At 48.1% G+C, this 17,038-nt stretch overlaps 1 protein-coding gene across 3 annotated transcripts in view; it reads right to left on the minus strand.

Moving 5' to 3' along the window:
* The window catches only part of CLPB (ClpB family mitochondrial disaggregase), a 142,055-nt gene that overhangs the window by 31,102 nt on the left and 93,915 nt on the right, over positions 1-17,038 (minus strand). For all 3 annotated transcript variants that reach the window (XM_051822565.2, XM_002708715.5, XM_008264387.4), the window contains one exon: positions 889-986. In XM_051822565.2, the coding sequence (XP_051678525.2) occupies positions 889-986 (98 nt within the window). The remainder of the gene's footprint in view (positions 1-888; positions 987-17,038) is intronic.

Below are 17,038 nucleotides of genomic sequence, written 5' to 3' on the forward strand. Positions count from 1 at the left end.
GCCTCTGCCACTCATATGGGAGACTTGGACAGAGTTCCAGGCTCCTGGCTTCAGCCTGGTCCAGCTTCAGTTGTTGTGACCATTTAAGGCATGAACCAGAGGACAGATCTGACCATCCCTCAGCCTTTCAAATAAATAAATAAATAAAGCTTCAAAAACAAAATAAAACAAAACTCGTGCCCACTGTAGAGTCCCTTCAGAGAATGATGCTTATCTATGGGCAGTGCTCTGGGCCACTGTCCCTTCTACCAGGACAGACCAGCTTCTTGATGAATTTGTCATACTTAGCTAAGTCTTCTCACCACTGAATTTGATGATTTCTAAGGTTCCTGCCAGCCAACAGATTTGTGATTCTAGTTCTTGGACTCTGTCCAGCAGTTCCGGAGTTACAGTTCTGCAGCTAGGAGGAGCAGAAGACTCAGTCATGTTTTCAGGGAGCTCAAAATTGAGGAGACTGAAAGACGGAGGTGTCTGGGGCTCAGATTCTGCACCAGGCTCTCTGGACTGTGTGTGCAGGGAGGATGGCCAAGGACCGCTTGATGAGTTTGTAGACAACAGGAGGCCTGGGTAGAGGGGGTAGGATCTTGCTGAGCTCAAGATTCTGTCTGCAGAGTCCCCTTCCTCTGCAAGGAACTGGGAGACCCAGTGCCACAAATACTGATTTTGAAGGTTAATCTTCAGAAGCCAGAAGTAGCCCAGGCCTCTTCCTAGTCATGACAGGGGCAACTTCTTGTTCTTGATGAGAATGGGGGCTGGATTTCCATTTAAGCATACAATAACGATCTGAGGAGAAGCGGCCTCTGATGTGCTGCCTGACATAAATTAGTGAGCATGAGATTAGATGATGCATGGAGTGCCCATAGGCTGCCTCCCCTCTCTGACACTCACCTTGGTCTCAGCCGTCTTTAGAAGCTTCATCACCTCCCCTTCCCGGGCATAATCCAAGGCTGTATGTCCCATTTCATTCCTCAGCAAAGGGTTGGCTCCTGCAGGAGAAACAGCCAGAGGCTTTGTGAATGAACAGTGGTTCCAAACCCTTCACTTAGACGTGGCTTGGGGAACCGATTTCAGCATGGGAAAGCCTAGGGAGACCTTAGAAATTGTAGAATATGGGAAAAACACATCTAACTCTGGGAGAAGAGGTCAGGGTGTTGGGACTCTGACATGTGCATACAAACCACACCCACACAGAAAGAGAAATATACTCAGGAAGTAACCAAGGGTTAAGACTCAGTTCCTGGGTCCAGTATTATGGCATAACTGAATAAGCTGCCACCCGCAATGCCAGCATCACATATGGGCATGCACCGGTTTGAGTCCTGGTTGCCCTACTTCTGATCCAAGTCCCTGCTAATGCAACTGGAACAGCAGTGGAAGATGACCCAAGTCCTTGGGCCTTCACATCCTTATGAGACCTGGATGAAGCTCCTGGCTCCTGATATTTACCTGGCCCAGTCTCGGCTATTGTGGCCATCTGGGGAACGAATCAGTGGAGGGAAGATCTCTCTATGTATCTCTCTCTCTCCCTGTAACTCTGCTTTTCAAATAAGTAAAATCTTAAAACAAAACAAAACAAAAACAACTACCACCGCCACCACCAAAAAACTTAGTCCCTACCACAAAGATATGATGGGCTAGCTGGGGCCCATTCAACACAGGACCCAGCTGGCTTAGGGTAGGTTGCACTGTTTGTGGATGCACAGTGAAAATCAATGTTTCTCAGTCTGCAAAAACATTTGTATTACGATATAAAACATAAAACTATTCCTACTGAAACACTCCTTCTTAAAGGACCCTGTAAACATTTACTCTGCATTTATGTGTGGCCATCTCTCCGGGCTGCAGAGGAAGAGGCTAAACTACACAGGTGTGGGAGGAGGAGAGGAAGTGGTAGAGTATGATGTACAACCTAGACAAAGGAAACTTTTATTATAAGAGAGAAAATTAACACTTATACATGATACTATTTTCTATCAGTTTAGTACAAAATACTGATATCTATTATTTTATTAAGATAAAATTCACATACCATGAAACCTTTTAAAGTACACAACTCATTGGTTGTACACACACTCACAAGCCGTGAAACTGTCTGATTTCATCTATTAGTAGACACTCCGCATTTCCCTTGGCCCGACAACCACTACTTTACTGTCTCTCTGGATTTGCCCCTTCTGGGTACTCCTCGTGAATGGAAACCTACACGGGGTGGTTCTCTGTTTCTGGCTTCTCTTGCTTAGCCTGTTTTCAGGGCCCATTCACACTGAGGCATGGGTATTCTACAAGCAGATGGACATGTGGACCACATCCCCTTTTGGCTGTAATGTGCAGTGCTGCTGTGACTGCCTGTATACAAGTCTTTGTGTGGATGGACACCCGCATGTCTCCTGGGTAGATGTCTAGGAGGTGTGAACACGTTAGTACACTTTCTACCCATTTCATCACACAAAGCCTCACAATCACCCTGAGGGACGGGAATGAAAATTCCCAAGCTAGAGATGTGGCAGCTGAGCTCAGAGAAGTGAAATACCCAGCCCAAGGCCACAACACCAGCTTTAACTGTTTGGACCACACCCTGGCTAGGAGTCTCTCAGTGGCCTCTCACCAGCTAAGGGACCGAGTGCAGCCTCCCTAGGAGGGAAGGTGTCTGCTCTTGTCCATTCTTTCTTTTGGTTCTCCAGGCATTGACTGGGCACTGTAGGGCTCTGTGTGCAGGATGATGGGGGACTGACACAGGCAACGAACAGTTTTCTTCTTTATATTTCTTGGCTCTATGGCAACAGAAACCTTGGCTGCTCTCTATTTGGCTTCTATAAAACCACTTCCCAGGTATTCTTCTCCATCTTGTGACCATCCCCTTTACAGGTTCTTTGTGCTGCCCTAAGATTAGGAGCCACCTGGTGTTCGAGTCTCACAGGATTCAAAGTCTCCAGGAGGCAAAGGGAATGAGAGGTGAGCACACAAGTGTGACGGAGGCCGAGTGTGATCAGAGTGCAGCAGACAGCACAGTGGGGGCTCAGGAAGGAACGATGCGCTCAGGGGCTTGTTTGCCTGGTGTGGCCTTCCTAGCCTGATCCTGCCTTTTTCAGGTACTTGGGACTGAGGGGGCTCTGCTAGAGTGGAGGGGCCAGCGGCAGACGGCATCCCGCCCTTCCCCACAAAACTCCTGCAGCATAGGGGGCGGAGAAGGAGGCACAGTTGCATGCCGAAAGGCCTAACACTGGGCAATCTCAAGAGGAGCTCTGTTACCAGACATGGACTGGAGTGGAAGGGGGCATCAGGGAGAGACCTCTGGAAAGGAAAGAAAAGAACTGCAAAGAGAATACAGATGGAATGGATAGGAAGAGAGAAAGAAAGAGGGGAGGAAGAGGAGAGAAGTGGAAAAAAGGACAGGGGTGAGATTAGTTGCTTCAAACAAGTGCTGTCAGTGATCTATATTTGCTTACAGAATGAAAAATGGGTGCCATAAACATTGGCCACTGAGTAATTTCTAGTAGGAGTCATGTCACTTCTCATAAAGGCTGGGATGGGGACAGGTAGGACATCCCTGCAGCTGGGCCAGTGGCGGAGGAGCTTCTCTTGGAGCGGCGCTGCCTCCAACCCAGGAGGCACTGGCTCAGGCCCCGTCCGCCACTCGTGCTGCTGGAGGTTCAGGAGCCGCAGGCAGCAACTCTGCCCCCACTTTAGGAAGGCTGAGAGGGGCACCATAGATAATGTCCATCTAATATTAGTCCCCTAGCCCCACACCCTGCTCTGACTTGACTAATTGCTGTAATAATTGATAGAACCTGACTTCCACCACTGATCAATTTCACCTCCACGACCAACGGCCACAAACCATTACACTCCAATAAATAAGTATGTTGGGCCTCACCCGCCTGCCCTCTCTGGGGGCGTCAGGATGGCCCGTGCCCTGGCCTGACCTCCCCTTGCTTCCCATCCAGGGCCCCTCCGGGCCGAGCAGCTGGTCTAGAGGGCCAGGCCTCTGGGAGCAAGTGAGATGGCTGGGCGGAGGTGGGGAGCACTAATCGCAGGCCATCCGTCACCTCCCACTGGCTGTCTGGGGCTGGGGCAAACACCTGGAACACCCCAGGCAGTGTGGTGCAGGACCCTCCCTCCTCTCCCTGCTCCAGATTAGAGTGTTCCAGCTTATAATATTTGATAAATAGCACGCTGGCTTCCTGGCAGCCCTGCTGCGGCTGCGCCTGCCCGCTACAGCTGTGGAAGGTCACTCATTGGGGAAATATGTTTCTGTCAGTGGTATTGAAAAAAGTTTAGTGGAGTGACAGGCCTCAATTTTTCAAATTTTATTAACTCTATCCTCTTAACCATTTGTCTTGAATTCCTCCAGATTCTGGGGGAGCTGTCAATAGGACTTGGGCCAGGAAAGTAGGGTGGGGGTGTGTGGGTGATCAGGGGCTGGTGCAGGCTGGTGCCATGGTGGCTAACAGGGGTCTCATCACTCAGGGTAGAGTAAGACAGAGGCAGTGGTGCTGGAGGGAGAGAAGCCTGGTCCACTGGGGTCTAGGGAGCCCAGTGCTCTTCTCTGGTACAGTGCCTGCCTTTCATCTGACCCAATCACAGACTCTCCGATGGAAAAAGACCTCAATGGCTGAGTTACCCCAGCTCCCTAGGAAGAGGCTCCCCCTCCAGTGTAACTGAAGCAGGTGGTCACTCAGAATCCCCACGGCCCTGTGAGCCATGCCCCCCCATTTAATGAGGACAGAGTCTGTCTTACACAACCCCAACCTCTCTCACCAGCAGCTCTCCCACCTTGGTCTTCCTGCAAACCCTTGTTCATCTCTTAAGACTCAGTTCAGGGCCGGCGCCGCGGCTCACTAGGCTAATCCTCCGCCTTGCGGCGCCGGCACACCGGGTTCTAGTCCCGGTCGGGGTGCCGGATTCTGTCCTGGTTGCCCCTCTTCCAGGCCAGCTCTCTGCTGTGGCCAGGGAGTGCAGTGGAGGATGGCCCAAGTACTTGGGCCCTGTACCCCATGGGAGACCAGGATAAGTACCTGGCTCCTGCCATCGGATCAGCACGGTGTGCCGGCCGCAGCGCGCCGGCCATTGGAGGGTGAACCAACGGCAAAGGAAGACCTTTCTCTCTGTCTCTCTCACTGTCCACTCTGCCTGTCCAAAAAAAAAAAAAAAAAAAAAAAAAAAAGACTCAGTTCAGGCTTCTCCTCTGGGGAGCTTTCCTTACTGCACTCCAGTTGGGTTGCATCTGAGTGGCTGCAGGGATCACTTTGCATTAGAGCCTGTCCCCGTGCAGACTGAGAGCCCTCCAAAGGCAAAGCCTGTGATGCATTGTTGCATCCTTGCTCCCTGGCACAGGGCCTGGCATGAAGGGACTGTGCTCTCCCCATGTGCTACCTTCGGAGGCCACACAGAACATGGCTATTCGTTCTGCCTCAGAACAGTCTTTTTTTTTTTTTTTTGGACAGGCAGAGTGGACAGTGAGAGAGAGAGAGACAGAGAGAAAGGTCTTCCTTTGCCGTTGGTTCACCCTCCAATGGCCGCCGCGGCCAGCGCGCTGCGGCCGGCACACCGCGCTGATCCGGTGGCAGGAGCCAGGAGCCAGGTGCTTTTCCTGGTCTCCCATGGGGTGCAGGGCGCAAGCACCTGGGCCATCCTCCACTGCACTCCCTGGCCACAGCAGAGGGCTGGCCTGGAAGAGGGGCAACCGGGACAGAATCCGGCGCCCCGACCGGGACTAGAACCCGGTGTGCCGGCGCCGCTAGGTGGAGGATTAGCCTAGTGAGCCGCGGCGCCGGCCTCAGAACAGTCTTTTTGACAGTGAGAGCATGGCAAGGTTCCTTGTTCTGGTTCCAGTTGGGCCCTAAAACCTGCTAGGCTCTGTAGGTGAGGAATGAGGAGGAAGGCGTTGCAGAGCCGCCCACCGGCTCTTCCTAGATAAAGTGTTGAAATCCAGGAGGAGGGTAGGAGCAGATCTTCCCTTGCTTCTGGGAAAGCTCACAAGCTTGGGGGTGGAGTGGGAGGAGGCTTGTCACTCCTGCCTCCCTTGATACTGCCCTGACCTGGCCTTGCTCCACCTCTGTGAATATCAAAGAATATAATGAGAACAAGAGGGCTGAACAAAAATAAAAATAGTAAACGCTCGTACAAATTTATAAGGCTATTATTATCAATAATATCAGCATGCTCACTAATTCTGTGAACCTCTCAGTGCTGTCAGCCATACTGAATCCAAGGACACAGACAAGTAAACAAACGGCTCCAGCGCTATGTGCTAAGTGCACAGAGAGGCACTCACAGAGCTGTGGGAGCCAAGAAGTGGTGGGGCTGGAAGACTGGACAAAAGAGCTGATGTGTCAGCCAGGCCTGTGAAATGAGTCAGTGCTGTTAGGAGGCACAGATGGCACTCTAGGCCCAAGGTGCTGGAGGTGCTGGTCAGGGAAACTAGAAGATGTCCGTGTTGATGGCTGAAGCCATCCCTCCATTGCCCCGTCCTTGTAGAGCCCCTGGCCCCTCTCAATGGGGCTACAGCCTTGCACCGAGTGTCCTGATTCCTCTCTTGCTGCCGCCTACCTCTGTTGCCGCAAGGTGGCCAGAGGGTCTTGTAAAAGCCGAAATCAGACTGTAGGCCTTCCCTCTTCTCACCACTCAGTGACCTTCTACCACACTCGTGTCAGTGACTCTCCCTCCCTCTGAAAGAGCACTGGCTGGGGGCCTGGTGGGACGAGGGGTTCTCACCCCCCAGGCTGTGTGATCCAGAGCACCTGCCTTAGCTTTCTGGTAGTAATGTCTGCTGTCTCGCCTACCTCTAGAGCTTTGGGAGGCTGGGTAAATCTGAACATGATTGGAATAAACCTATGCAGGTATACAACGTTCTTTGTAGTAACATTCACATTCACTCTTCCATTTTCACTGCTGATGTCCGTACATCCTTCCTTCTGACTTCCACTATTTAAGTGGTTCATTTACTATCTCCAGTGAGAAGTTTACCTTGAACAGGAAGAAAATCTCCCCGAGCAAAGATGTCAATGTGTACTGATCTATTTCTCTGGGTTGGGAGTACCCCATCTAGGAAGCACTCAGAAAGAGACAGGATGACCACCACCCAGGGAAGCTGGGCATCTTTCCTGCCTCCACACTCACAGTCACACTGTCATTTGGGCCACTCTTCACACCTGGAACCCCACTCCTTGTCCCCTGATTATCCAGGCCCCAACATTCTTCAAGGCCCAGTTCCCCGTTCTGCCAGTGACCAGTGCCCTCCCTTCTTGGCTCCTGTTGTTCTTCCTCCTAACCCCTGTTCTGGGCCCTTGGCTTCAGGGTCCTGGTCTGCCATCCTCACGTCTCAATGTAGTCTTCACAGCCAGCGTGTATGTAATACTCAGGTCAGATAGCCCAGCTCTCCCTGGATTTCCAGAGGTGGAAGGTCAGACAGGAGACTCGTGGAGAGGATGAGGAAGCACAGCAGAGTGGGAATAGAGCTGTGATGTCCTGCCAGCCTCTCCTGAGCGTTCCCATGAACCACACCACTGGTGCCATTCGACCTATGCTTGCGTGCAGAGACACACAACTGTGGTCAGGCCTCCCATGTAACCCAGAGTATTTCTGGGGCACTCCCCATAGGCCATCGGCTGTGCTGACTGCTTATCATGGGTTAAATTCTTAACAACTGGGTGAAGAAAGCAGGAGAGGTCTTATTTTTTCCATTTTACAGCTGACTTAAGTGAGTGGGGCAGAAGAACAAGGAAAAAGACTACCATTTGTCGGGTAGAGGCCTTTGCAGTGTCTGAATTATTCATCAAAGACTCTGAGAAAGCAGAGGCTCAGAGAGCTGAAATAACTTGCCCACGGTCATACGGCAGATAAATATTAAGGCTGTGATTTAAAGTGGGGATTTATTATATGGTTCTCTCTTTTCTATATATTTCAAATTTTACATAATAAAAAGAAAAAAAAAAGAAGTCGGGGCAGGATTTTAGCCTAGTGGTTAAGATGCCTGTGTCGCACACTGGAGTGCCTGTGCTCCTGATTCTAGCTTCCAGCCAGTGTGCAATAAGTGATGGCTTAAGTAGCTGGGTCCCTGCCACCCATGTGGGAGACCAGGATTGAGTTCCTGGCTCCTGGCTTTGGCTCTGTCCCAGTCCAATGCTTGCCTAGCCCCAGTCACTGAGGGCATCTGGGAAGAGAACAAGTGAATGGGAGCATTTTTTCTCTCTCTCTTAAAAAAGAGAAGCCAGGTTTAGTGTTCCACCACAAAGTGCTACCAAAGGCCTGATGACTCAAGAAGAGAGAAAAATGATCTTTCTTCCTCCCTTCCAGTGTGCTCAGATGTCTCAAAGCCTAGGTAGGGGGTTTCTAGATGCAGGTTGGAGTAGATAGCTTTGTGGAAAAAATACAAAAAGGGGCGTGGGGTGGAGGAGACTCCCGTTCCCCTCATTCAGGGCTCTCCTGTCTGGGGACCAGATGAATGGTGACCACGTAAACTGACCTCCCAGAAGGTCACCAGAGAGTTCTAACCCCCTTGTTGGGCATGGTCAGAAGAGACCCTTTGCCTTTGGAAGGCAGATTTCTACAGTTCAGGGAACAGAGAGAGGGCTACTGCCTCACAGAAGACTCCAGGCTTGTGGGAGACAGACAAGGTCGGAAGCAACAATTATCGTGTGGTTCAGGAAGCAGAAGAGAATGGTGCCCTTCCTGCCAACAATCCAAGGCAGCCCTCCACCAGCAGAGGAAGAGCAGAGGCTGCGGAAGGGATGGACAGAGCCCACGGGCACAGGGACTATGAGTGTGAGAGTGGAGCTAGAATAATGTCCTCCTCTTCAGGGCTGTCTTCATCTGCCCACACCATCTTGGGTTCTACCCTTCAGCTTTCCCCTTTACAGTGCTAACTGGAAAGACTGGACCGTGCTGGGCTGCCACTGTTTTCTTCAGTGGTACCCACCACTCAGATCTACATTTTGCAGGGCCAAGCTCCTGACGCTTTTCCAGACCACTCTAGCCTACCCATCACTTCCTCTGAGCCCCTAGAGCAGTGATCTTTTCATGGAGATGTGTCTTGTCCCCAGAGTCAAATGTATTACTAAGGATGCTTTGTGAATGCCTGGAACAGGAAATAGTGATCATCAGGGATCAGGATGGGCTCACCAGAAGCTTAGTCATGCCAGACTAGTTTCCTCTCCTAGCACCCGTTTGCTCAACCAGGTGCTATATCACATACTTGATGGGATGTCTCGGGACAACCCTGTGGGCATGAAGGAAAAATGCGGGCTGGATGCCAGCACCATACAGAGCATTAGTAAGTGACTGATGGACTAACCAGATCCGGGGACTGATGGATCATAGGTGACCTGGAAAGAAGCTTCCAGTGGCAGCAAACAGCTTTGGTCCTGTTCAGCATGTTGATCTCTGACACAGATATCACAGGGATGGCTGACCCATCAAAACTGCAGTTGTAATTAGAGTGGGAAGGGCACCAAATACACCTGATGGAAGACTGACACTAAGAGCTAAAACACATGAGATGAAAATGAATGGAGATAAATGGGAAGTCATGGGTTTTGGAAGAGAGACAAAGTGGGGATTGTTCTGGGAAATGTAATCAAGACAGGAAGGGTTTAGAAGTCACGTGAGAAAAATGGTTTAAGGAACTGGAGGTTCAGGCTGGAGGAAAGATAGCTCAGGAGAATATGCCACCATTTTCAAGTCTTTGAAGGGCCATCATATAGAAATGGGATTAGATTTATTCTGCATGAACTCAGGGGTAACAATGAGACCCTTGGAAACAGATTCAGGCTGACTTTGTAACCATCAGAACATCCAAAGACAAAGTGTGAGCAGCCGCACGCAAACAATTCGTTCCCAGCCCTGAAGCATTTAAGCACTGAATGGACAGCCCGTGGTAGGTATACTACTCACATATCAGTTTGCACACTTTTCCCAAGGTTAATTATTAATTTTTATTTGTCATCTCAAAAGTCCTTTCTGAGAGCCTTCCAGTGTCTGGAAAACTGCTAGGTCTAGTTACAAAGGTGCATTAGGAGGCACTGCTTCTGCTCTCACTGAGCCCCTGAATCTGCTCTGGGGGAGGCGGCCACATCTCTGGCAACAGTACGCTGGGCTTTAACAACAGGCCTCAGCACAGAGGAAGCCTGGATTTGTTTAGATTAAGTCAGAGTTCCTGTGGAAATTCAGACATATATTTGGTTACTAATGGCCAAAAATAGTTTTATCAAGGCCAAATCACTTGCTTTAGCCAACAGTATTGGCTGTTTGGAAACAGAAGTATACAATGAAATGGAATTTGTGAACGTTTATGCATGATATTTTGCTCTTGCAGCCTGAGTTCTGGTCTTTGGCTGGGACTTGTTTATGTACCTACAGACTGTCTTACAAGTGGCTGTGGTGTCAGGGTGAAGTGATTTAGCCAGCAGGGCTACCCAACTCTCCATTTCTTACCCACCCTATGGGGACTGCTTCAGCACAGACATAAACATGCTCCTGCCGTTACCTTATTGCACTCGTCACATGGGGAGGCTAGAAGGCTTGATTCAGGGATATGATTGGATTTTAAATCCCAGTCTCCCAGGATTTTAATTACTGGTCTGGGGCAGCAGGGATAGGCGCTAGCTGTCTTTGGATGGAGGAGGTCGATACACCAGTCCACAACATATTGAGCCACAATGCCTGCAGACTCTATTGCTCTATTTAATCATCTTTTGCAAAATTTACAGTGGAACAGGAGGGATCAATACGGAATTTATCACATTCTCTTGTAAATATGAGCCAGGAAAGAGTTCCAGGCAGTTTGTTACTGAGTGGGAGGGAACATGTCTGTGTACAGCTGGGCATTAGGAGATGAGACAAAATCCATACTTCTTGGCATAAGCTACAGACATTCAGCCAGTCCCTCTAAAGCCTGAAGGCAAGTTCAATGGGAAGAACACCAATTCATTCATTCATTCAATCAGCCAACCAGCAATCCAGAGCACCTATTTATGCCAGACCCTGTAGAGGCTCTGGGGACATAGGCTGGAATTCTGGTTATGAAATCACAGTCACAGATACAACACAGAGGCGCTGCCACTTACTAGTGGTTAGTAACTTGGGCAAGCTACTTAGCTAGCATTAAGTAACTTGGGCAAGTAACTTAACAACCTGGTACTCCTGCATATGAAACACATAGATAATAAGAGTACCCACCTCTCAGTATTATTTTAAGTACTAAAAAAGATTAACAGTCTTAGTCTAGAGCTTGGTATACCATAAGACCTCGATAAATGATAGCTGTTGCTATTTTTCCTACAATTACCATTACCAAGCATTCCTTCCTAAAGGGGGTGTCACCTATGGCATATGTGTAGAGCTGGGGTTTTGACGAGGAAGCTGGCTCCCTTACCTCCTCCAGGCAGAGGGGAGATTGGGTGACCTTCCTGCATTAGAGATCTGGTCAGGACTAGTGGCTACAACATCAGAGGAGCCGGGGGAAGAGGCTGTATGAGGGAACTTCTGCAGGGGACCAGACTGAGAAATGAGTCACTTCATGAGACGTAAATTAAGTCAGATCTTGAAGGCTAGCTAAGTGTTTCAATAGGTGGAGAGGCTGGGAAAAGACGTTCCAGGCAGGGAAAAAGTGAATGAGGACAGGTTCGGAGGAAAGGAAGACACTACATGAGGCAGTAAGCAATCAGAGGGCCAGTGGCAGGGATACTTCCTGTGCCCCAGGCATCTTCCTCATGGGCCCACCAGGGTCCACTGGGACAGGGTGGCAGAAGACTCATGGGGGACTGCAGAGTGAGTGCACAGAGTGAGTGCTGGGGCAGACACCTGGACTTAACCCACAAGCATGGGGAAATGCTGAAGGTTTTAAAGCAGGGAACCAACAGGGTTTCGTGAAGTGAAGGCTGGTTTGCAGGGGAGCGGGAGGTAGGGAGACCAATAAGATGACTGTTAGGATAGTTCAGATGAGAGTGAGGAAGCCTGCAATATGGCAGTGGGGAAAAGCAGAGGATGGATTTGAGAGGAAATTCTAAGAGAAACAGGTTGGTGGGAAGTTGGAGAGAAGTCATCACACTTAAAATACTTTCCTTGATTGAGACCAGTAGATGATGGTGCTGTTCACCACACAGGCAATATGGACAGAGTGAGGAGGGATAAGTTTAGATATATGCAGTAAGAGATGTTTATATACTGCACAGCATCAGCAGAGCTACTGGAGACATGGAAATGCTGGGGTGTTCTAAGGAAACTATGCAGGCCAGTGTGGTTAGAAGAGTGGTGGTGAAAGAGCCATGGAGACGAATGTTCAAATATACTTCATGTACAGTCAGGCAAGAGAACAGCAAGAGCGCAAACGCCTGCTAAGAACTTGTGCTCAATGCAAATCTAACGTAGACAGAACACTCAGCTCTAAACAGCATGTGACACGGATACTGGAAGTGAGGATCCTTGGCTCATTTTCATTTGGGGCAAGTTTCCTGGAAGTCGCAGGCTTTCAGCCCTCTGCACTCCATAGTCCAGCAGACTAACCCCAGAGATGTCATTAGGCTTGGTGACCAAAAAGCAGCTGGCAGCAATTGCCAGTAGAGAGGGAAAGGCTCTAGATAAAGCAGAGTTCAAAGTGGACTATAAGAGCCTGGATCCCTAAGCTTCTGCAATCTCCCCTCCCCCTCCTATAAATGACAGCTGAGACCAAGGCGGCTGAGCCTGGGTCTGGGCTGAATTTAGCAGCCATAATTATATGGCTGATGTATGGGTCAGAGCCACAGTCTCTGCAGAAGGCGGCAGCTTTTGTTCATGCACTAAAAACACATCATCTTCAAACATGCTAATCGCATGTCTGCTTCCATCTAACAACATTGACGGGAGGCCGAGGGAAGGGCACACAATGCCCACACATCTGGTTAATTCAGTTACGAGGCCTATCAATCTTGATGGGTTGTCTATAAAACATCAACCACCCCAAAGGACTGAGCTGACCAGATGTTTAAGCTTCTGTTGACCAATGTTAGCCTAATGGCCAGAGCGAGGAAGAGTTATCAAGAGATGGCTTATGCTTCCACTCACATGTCTACTCTTGAAGCCGAGCAAAGCCTCTGCTTGGATGAGAAGTATCAGGACACTAAAATGGTTGGGGAAGCCAGGATCCTCAGAAAGGCAGACTCAAATACACGGACTTCTACTCTGAACTTAAGGAAGGCAGAAGCTTGTTTACAGATGGCTTCCAGAACACTTGCAGAGAGAGACGCTGGTAAAATAGTTGTGCTAACTGTACCTCCAAGTATGCAGGGAATCCGAGGTGTGTGTATGTGTGTGGGGGAGGGGTCCTTTAATTTTGATATCAAATGTGACAGGCTACAGTTCTGGCCACAGGAATTGTTCATCTGAGGATGTTTGCTTTCAATCCCCCATCAAAGCTGAAGGAACTACTCATCTCCCTCATAAAACTGTTGCCTTTTTTTTAAAAAAAAAAAAAACAGAAGCTGCTGCCAACAAGGACCCGTCCAGTTTATGTTCCTTCCTTTATGCCCGACCACAGTCACCATCACCAAAACCAAAGTGAAAGGGGGTGGGGTGGGGATTAGGAGCTAGGACAGAACAGGGACTAGGCCACAAACACCAAGGGACCCATTTTGTTCCACAGCTCCTTGCTGGTGCTAGTGATTCCACTTTTCTCAAGAGGGCTTTTCCCTAATTCTACGGATTTTACCAAGTTTTTCTCAGAGTTAAGGACCTATGACAAGCTAGATGCATGATCTGGGGTAAAGGAAACTTCCAGCTTTAGAAAATGGTGAGGGGGTAGGTGCTGTGGTGTAGTAGGTTAAGCCTCCGCCCGCGGTGCTGGTATCCTGCACGGGCACTGGTCCCAGTCCCAGCTGCTCCACTTCTGATCCAGCTCCCTGCTAATAGCTTGGGAAAGCAGTGGAAGATATCCAAGTGCTTGGGCACCTGCACTCAGGTGGGAGACTTGGAAGAAGCTCTGGGCTCCCAACTTCACATCAGCCCAGCTCCAGCTGTTGTAGCCATTTGGGCAGTGAACCAGCAAATGGTCTCCCTCTGCCTGTAACTCTGCCTCTCAAACAAATAAGTAAATTTAAAAGGAGAATGGTGAGAAAAAAGCACAAAGGAAAAACAGGTTCTTTGTTGTGACATTCTGTGCTTGAAACAGTGCCTGGTACTCAGTAGGGTTTAATAAACATTTGCTGACTGAATACTTATGCCCCAGTTATGACACAGCTAGACTCTGATGCTCTCACTTCTGTTTGTCAGGAGAGGCCTCCTGTAGTCACTGGCAATGCTGCTGGCAAAATCTCTGCTCTGAGAGCGGAAGTCTTCTCTGGGCCTGAACAGCATGGATGAAGTCGTGTTGCGATTTGGGCTGTGAACCTCACCACCGCACCCAGCAACTTCTTCCTTTCTCAAAGGTATGATAATCAATTCAACTAATTAATCCTTTTAAAAAATTCTTTTCTACTTAATTTTCGTGATACATAATATCTATGACTTTGTCTCCTCTGTAGTTCTGTTCATTTTTCTGTCTCAAGTTCTAGGTGTCACCCAAGGCTGAGTCCTCAGCTCTTATCTCTTTCTCTCTTTATGAAACTCTTTAAAAAACCATTTCAATTTGTACAGCTTAAACTACCACAGTGGTTCTCAACCCTTGCTACAAATTAGAATTATATGAAAAACTGTAAAATCATATCAATCCAAATTAGAGAAAATATTTGTAGCATGAGTATATCACAAGGAGCTAATACACAAAGAGCTTTCATAAATCAAGAGAAAAACAAAGAACAAAGATCCTATAAAAAGTGGGCAAAAGACATGAACAGACAATTCACAAATTGAGAGATAAACCAGCCCTTAAACATGGGATAATGTTCACGTTCACTCATGATAGGAGCATCAAACTAAAACTATAACCGAGATGCTATTTCTCATTTATCAGATCTGCAAAAATCCATAGGTTTGACAATATAATCTTGCAAAGGCTGTGAGGAAACGGGCACTTTCATACAGTGCTAATGGGAACATACTTTGGTACTTGCTTGGAGAAGAAACTTGCATACTAACCAAAGGACATATGTACTTACCCTCTGGCCCAATAATGCCACTTCTAGGACCTTATCATAAAGACACACCTCCAGTTATACCAAAACATATATGTAAGGGGTTAATCATTGTGGCATTATCTGTAACTGCAAAATTTCACAATCTCAATGTCTAAGCACAGGGTATATAACACATACACACAACGGAGAGGACTATGCAGCTATAAAAAAGGAGGACTGAGATCTCTGTGAACTAATAGGAAGTGGCTTCCAGGAAAGATTGAATTAAAAAAATCAAATGACAAAATAGCATAACTAGTGCTAGCTTCTGAGTAGTAACAAAGGCAAAATATAACATAGAAACATTTGCTTATTCAAAGTAATACAGGACAAACCAGAAAAACAGTAAGACTGATTATTAATATGGGATCAGGACTTACAGGGACGGGGTGAAGGGGGAAGAGATAAAAAAGGTTGCGAGGTAAGGGGCCAGTGCTGTGACGCAGTGGGTAAAGCCGCTGCCTGCAGTGCCAGCATCCCATATGGGTGCCAGCTGGAGTCCTGGCTGCTCCACTTCCGATCTAGCTCTCTGCTATGGCCTGGGAAATCAGTGGAAGGTGGCCTAAGTGCTTGGCCCGTGCACCAGCATGGGAGACCTGGAAGAAGCTCCTGGCTTCTGGCTTTGGATCAGCATAGCTCCAGCCATTGTGGCCATCTGGGAAGTGAACCAACGGATGGAAGACCTCTCTCTCTCTTTCTGCCTCTTTGTAACTCTGACTTTCAAATAAAAATAAATTAAAAAAAAAAAAAAAAAAAGGAGAGTGTGTCACCACCATGAGTATATCTCTGTACAATTTTGACTTTTAGTAACAAGTCAATGCTCTATTATAAGCAGGGGAGAAAAATTCTAAAACTGAAAGTAAATTGAAAAATTAACCCTGCTGCATACTTTCAGTGAAATTATAAACATATAAAAACATATAAAAAGAACTCCAAATAACTCACAAAACCAGTATCTGACTACTTGAGTACATATCCTCAGCCTTGCATGGAGCAGGGTGAGAGCTGCAAACAAATCCTGACCTAAATTCTTTTTTTTAAAAAGATTTATTTATTTATTTTAAAGTCAGAGTTACACAGAGAGAGAAGGAGAGGCAGAGAGGCAAAGAGGCAGAGAGAGAGAGAGAGAGAGAGAGAAAGAGAGAGAGAGAGAGAGACAGACATTTTCCATCTGCTGGTTCACTCAATTGGCTGCAACTGCCAGAGCTGCACTGATTCGGAGCCAGGAGCTTCTTCTGGGTCTCCCACGCAGGTGCAGGGGCCCAAGGACTTGGGCCATCTTCCACTGCTTTCCCAGGCCATAGCAGAGAGCTGGATCAGAAGTGCAGCAGCCAGGACTCAAACTGGCACCATATGGGATGCTGGCACTGCAGGCGGTGGCTTTACCTGCTACGCCATAGTGCTGGTCCCTGACCTGAATTCTTGACAGTTTTGTCTTCTACAGTGGTATAGGTGAAGTGCTTCTGAAGCCGTTTTAGATATGCAGAGGACTGAGCAAATGAGAAAAGGCATCAGTGCTGTCTGCGGCCAGCATTCTCACTATGTAAGAAAGGCCACACTTGTACAATTATAAAATGTATGAAGACTTTTCCAGTGAGCGATTGGAATGGCAGGCGTCCTTGGGATTTCTGAGACAGGTATGTGCATATGCATTCCTATGTACCTATGATGTACATGTGTAGGCATTTTGGTGGATATATGTATGTGTATATACTTGTAAATGTTTCTTGGTTCTGTCAACAGAAGAGGCAACAAGCACACTTCGTGCTCAGATTTCATTCTCTAATACAACTGCCTACTAAGAAGTCCTAGGACTCTTCAAGAAATGGTTAATTCCAGGCCAGCAGCAAGGTGGATTTATGATGAGCCTGAACCAATTTTAGTAAGCCAGACAATCAGAAATGTTAAAACATACACACACACACACACACACACACACACACACAAAGATGGAT

The sequence above is a fragment of the Oryctolagus cuniculus genome, chromosome 1 (genome assembly GCF_964237555.1).
Source record: "Oryctolagus cuniculus chromosome 1, mOryCun1.1, whole genome shotgun sequence".
NCBI classification, from domain to species: domain Eukaryota; kingdom Metazoa; phylum Chordata; class Mammalia; order Lagomorpha; family Leporidae; genus Oryctolagus; species Oryctolagus cuniculus.